Genomic DNA, 5539 nt, shown 5'->3' on the forward strand with positions numbered 1-5539 from the left:
TAGCACCACACACTCCACTCAGCTGCAGCTGCTGCTTAGCAGACCCCCCAGGGAGGAACCAGCCCGTTCATCTTGATAGTGATGAGAAGCCCTGCACCCCCAACCCCCCTGACCACCCAACACCCCCTCGAGCCCCCCCAGCATACACCCCACATCACCACCAGCCCCTGAGGCTTAGTGCCTGCCTAAAGGTGCCTCATAACTGTCCAAACACCACTGGGGTGGGCACACCATTTCAAACTCACTCTCTCCTCATTCTCACTCTCTCCGCACTGTGTGGGAATCCAGCATTGATTTGAATGAGGTTTATTAGGTAAAGAGGAATTAAACTTAGACTGGATACTGGATACTGAATATTATGATTGTTAGGACTTTCCATGTGTGAGGAAGTGTGTCAGTGGCAGTGTGGTTGCAATACCAATGCGTCCCAATAGGGGGCGCCTATGGCCGTAACCCTCTAACCTCTACACTTCCCTTCATACTCCCACCTCTGCTCTAATCCTCAGCCTCCAGTACTCTGCCTTTTCCCTCTCCCTCTGTGTGTGTGTGTGTGTGTGTGTGTGTGTGTGTGAGTGAGTGAGTGAGTGGGTGGGCGTTCCACACAACTTTTTAGAGAGAAACACATGTTTGAGGTTTTGCAGCGTGAGACGAGGAGGGACCACTCTACATGATAGCAGAGAGAAGCGTTTACAAGCGTCTCTTTCACCCTCTTCACCCTCTTTGTGTATGCGTGTGTGTGTGTGGAGACACTGCAGAGTGCCGGAGAGTCCATGCTTTGTGGACTACGCGATACTCCTCGTTACTGTGACCTGCCCAGGACCGCAGCGGGGGAAGAATAAACTGGGCCAACATATGCTCTCGTCCTTCAGCGGCACCAGACGTCTGTGCTGTGAAGCGTCCACATGCATCCCAATGTGTGTCTGTGCTAAAACACACTCATTTAATCAGATGTGTATTTTCATACCTTTGATGTTGAACTTGTGTCCGGAGGCACCGTTCATCACTGGGTGTTTTGGCTTGTGCGTTTAGAGTCACTCGTAAGCTGGCTCAGCCACTTCTGTGAAGAAAGGATGCCTTCCCCTGTCCTCGGAACCCTCTTCCTCCTCTTCATCTCCTACCCCTGCGTCTTTTCAGCGATGGACTCCTGTTACGATGAGTACGGCGTGCCCAGCCGTTGCATGCCCAAGTTCGAGAACGCGGCGTTCAACCGCAGCGTGGCCGTTTCGAACACGTGTGGCACGCCGCCCGAGGACTACTGCATGCAGACGGGCTCCACGCGTCTCTGCCGCCGCTGTGATGCACGGGACCCCGAGACCAATCGCAACGCCACCTACCTGACGGACTTCCACACGGACGAGGAACCGACATGGTGGCAGAGCCAGTCCATGTTCTACGGGGTCCAGTTCCCCAACTCTGTTAACCTCACTCTTCAACTGGGTAAGTGTTTCTGCCATTGAGAGCCATATATACTTCTCATCTGTCGAACAAACAAGTTGTATACTGCCAACCCAAACTATTATTCCTAATAACACGTAACCATCCTCATCAAATTTGGAAAGGAGTGAAGGGAAAGGTTTGACCAACGCTTCACAAAATCATACTAAGGACACAAATACTTAAATGAAATCCTAAAGCTAACATTACTCCAGGGAATTCATCATGCACATCAACAAAGGATTTCAACATTATCTTGACAGTTTGTACAACTCAGTGTATAGTATAGGTGATCAGTTTAGAGAGATACACGTGTCCACCACTGAGCACTGATATTCTAATTGATAACATTTCTTTTTGTTGTTGTTGTTGTTGTTGTTGTTTTTGCTGTAATTAGTCTAAGAATAGTTTAAAAGAGCTAGCTGTAAACCAGTGAATGTATATCTCAGACATCCCTTAAATAACACAGTTTCATAAAAAAGACAAAGTATCTGAAATTCAAATGCACCAATGAGGTTTTGATTGAGTTTGACTTTTTGCGTCTTTGAAAACAAAGACATTACCGGCTTGGCAAGGTCTTTTTGTAATGCTAGAGAATTTGAACCAGGTCATAAGGGAGTTGCGTTATATATTTCATGGGTGAGACTTTTAGACAACTGCCCAACCAATTTCACAGTGACTCCAAACATCTTAATTAAGTGGACTGAAAGCATGTAGTTTGGAGCAATGTGTCTCCATGTCAAGTGTTCTACATCCATCTATTCCGATCAAATTGACTGCAAGTATTACAAAAGCACTCAGGAAACAAAGACATATTGAGCTCTTTGAGGTGACTGACACGGTTAGAGGAAATAGCCCTTCCATCGGTGAAGACAAGAAAGACAGGCACAAAGAAGAACGCCCGTGCACCTCGGTGCATGCTAACCGTGGAAAAGATCGTCTGCTTTCTTCAAATCACAAACTGCTTCAGAGCATTGTAAAGGTGCTTTACCGTAAACATAACAATACACATCTATCTGCCGAACCACATGTAAAAAGTGTCTCGAATGGTCAGTGCAAAACCAGGGCCTGCAAGACACCAGCAAAGCAGCTCTGTGTGTGAAGTTTCACACATGCGATGTCTCCTCGACACATCGTTACGAACCTGTCTTAGTGACTGCACACTTGTTCGTGGAACCATTAGCATTCAAACGAACTGTGTTTAAGCAAAAAATAAATAAATATGTTGATGGAAAAGAAAAATACTTTCGAAAGGAAAAGTGTAGAAAAAAATAGCCAAGGTTTTAAAAAGGACAGTGTGGTCATATTTCCTCTATTGATTGTATACTTCTCAGTGTTGAGCTGACTTCTAACCTATGTGGTTGGGGTGTGTTAAATCTGCACGTTCACTTAGCAAATGTTCCTTTATAATTGGAGGTTATTTTTACATTGTCCTATTGTACACAAATCCGGCTACATTGACACCCTATAAACCTTATAAATGGACAATGAATAAATCCCGATTTGAACTAAAACTTCACAATTGACCATAGCGATATATATTTAGAAAGTATCAAAATCTTTAATAGTGCAACTTCGCACGTGTGTCCAGGACTTCACACATGTGTCGAGGACTTCACACGTGTGTCCAGGACTTCGCACGTGTGTCCAGGCTGTGAGCGTGACGCTATTCGTCTCCTGTCCCTTTCGACAGTCAGCCCCTCCTCCAAGTTACATTATCCAGTACACTCAAAAGCACAAGCCCACAATCCTCCTCTCCGATCTGCACAAGATAACGAGTCATGGATGGAGGCCAAGCCCTCCTGTCGGAGTCACACATCACTGCAGGACGTCCGCCGTCAGCTCTGAAATTCTGCCGGCTGGAAGTCGTAGGTTTGTTTCAGCTGCACACGGAAGAGGGTTTTGAAGGAGACGAAGGGGAGAGATGACAGCATAAAATGTCATCTGCTTGAAACGAGAGGACCTGAATAACATAATTCTAGCTTTAAAAGGTGGAATATTGTGTAGCAAGGGGGCTGTTATTGATTTGAGCAGGACTGCCAGCAAAAGAAAAGGCCCTCCACACCCATCTGTCTCTCTCTCTCTCTCTCTCTCTCTCTCTCTCTCTCTCTCTCTCTCTCTCTCTCTGATCCCCGGATGGGTTGCTGTTGGGGGTCTATGTTCCAAGCTCTTCAGCTTCCAAACTAAACAAACTACATCCTAGGCACGAGCACAAAAGCACACACACACAATTCTGTGTGTGTGTGTGTGTGTGTGTGTGTGTGTGTGTGTGTGTGTGTGTGTGTGTGTGTGTGTGTGTGTGTGTGTGTGTGTGTGTGTGTGCATGAGAGGGAGTGAGTGAGGGGGTGGTAAATAAAACACTATGAGGAAGAAGACAAAACACAAAACTCAGCAGAGGTCTGGTGGCAGAGAATTCAGGTCAGGTCTTTCCCACACACAAACGAGCACACAGACTTTCAAAGGATGCTTCGCCCATCTGGTCTTCATTGAGGTTTTCCTTCAACAACATTCTGGGAGCCAATATGAGAGGCAGATGCCATGGGAGGCTTTTCATGTTTGTGCAGTGGAAGGCTGAGGACCACATTATGCAATCCACACAAAGTGAGCTGGTCTCCTGCCGCCGGCGTGCGCAGGCACCGATTTGCCGCTATTTGATTCGCAGATACGGCCGAACGTCCAATCGCACGCTGCGGTCCTGCTTGTAGCCAGTTAATTACTTTATGACTGGTTCTGTTTGTTTGCTTGTCTGTCGGTCTTTTCACCATGTCCATCTGTGTAGAGGCAGATATGACGCTCTAATTTCACATGGATCTTGGACATATTTCTGGGATTGAATTGTTTAACAACCCGAGACACTCACGAGACGGAAGTAGACGCTCACGGCAGTGATATTCCCATGATCAGAATGTTTGGTCTATCTGGTTATGTATTCCCTTCAGCTATGGACATAAATAAGCAGAATTAACAGCGTGGGTCGGTCATCTGTAAATATTGAGTCTGGTCAAATGTTCAATTCAAACACACACATACAAACACACACACATACACACACAAACAAACACACACTATATCCTTGACACACAGTATTAGCTTTTTCTGAATGTTTTCCTTTGGGACAAACAATGGTTGTTCTTTCCACTAAAGCTCCATACACTGCTAACTCCAAAATGTTCACACACACACCAACATGTGTTCACACACAACAACATGTGTTGTTACAAAAGTGGCCCTTGCTGACAGGAACCTTCCAACTAATCAATTTCTCGCCTTTCGTTGTTCGATAAGCCTGAATATCTTGTAGTCCAAGATAAAATTTTGCCTGTGTGTGATTGCATCTGTGTGTGTGTGTGTGTGTGTATGCACATACAGCAAAAACCTTGGATTAAAAAAAACGAGGATTCAAAGTGTTTTCAAACTAATGACAAAGTCTGACGGCCAGGAGGTGGTTGAGGGGGATGTCAGATCAAGGGTCTCCCTTCATGCGGCTCTCCTGCAATTAAGCTAAAGTTTGGTTGTATATTCTGAAGTTTGACAGTGCCTCAGAATGAGCAGAAAGAATCATTAAATCTACTCACTACCCTGCGAGTCCCAATTACATTCAAACGATAATTAGGTCTAGACTTGTCCAGGTCTGCCTTTTAGAAAAAAAAGCACATCTAGAAAGAAACAGAGACAGAGAAAGGGCGGGATAGAGGTAGATCTAAGAAAAACGATTCAATATGAATTCAGCCATTATTTCCATCGGAGGGTATTAGCTGTCTTCTCTGGAGCGTCTGGAGCATCCTCACGGCTCTCCACAGAAGTCCAGCTGACTCTTCATCACTGTCAGCAGCTCTGCCTGCCTGCCTCTCTACTAGTCAATCACCCCCCCCCCTTTATATCTTTTATATATATATATATATATATATATATATATATATATATATATATATATATATATATATATATATATATATATAATTGGTTTGAAGCTGTTGTAATGGAGGCTGCCTTCTCCCGTCAAGAGCAGGACAGGGCTTGACAGGCCACAGTAGTCGGCAGAATTACTGAAGCCCTGGTTTCCCTGATCTTAAAGCAGTTACTTCTTTCACACACATCGTTCACA

The 5539-nt window shown here is 45.2% G+C and overlaps 1 protein-coding gene across 2 annotated transcripts in view; it reads left to right on the forward strand.

The window, feature by feature from the left end:
• Positions 1 to 595: 595 nt before the first annotated feature.
• lamc3 (laminin, gamma 3) overlaps positions 596 to 5539 on the forward strand; it is a 69453-nt gene continuing 64509 nt past the window's right edge. Inside the window, exons 1-2 of one of the 2 annotated variants that reach the window (XM_077011212.1) lie at positions 596 to 914; positions 1030 to 1437. In XM_077011212.1, the coding sequence (XP_076867327.1) occupies positions 1071 to 1437 (367 nt within the window). In that variant the 5' untranslated portion in view covers positions 596 to 914; positions 1030 to 1070. Of the gene's footprint in view, positions 1438 to 5539 lie in introns of both variants that reach the window. The other variant, XM_077011211.1, reaches the window with a different exon arrangement.

This window comes from Brachyhypopomus gauderio, chromosome 7 (assembly GCF_052324685.1).
Source record: "Brachyhypopomus gauderio isolate BG-103 chromosome 7, BGAUD_0.2, whole genome shotgun sequence".
Classification (NCBI taxonomy): domain Eukaryota; kingdom Metazoa; phylum Chordata; class Actinopteri; order Gymnotiformes; family Hypopomidae; genus Brachyhypopomus; species Brachyhypopomus gauderio.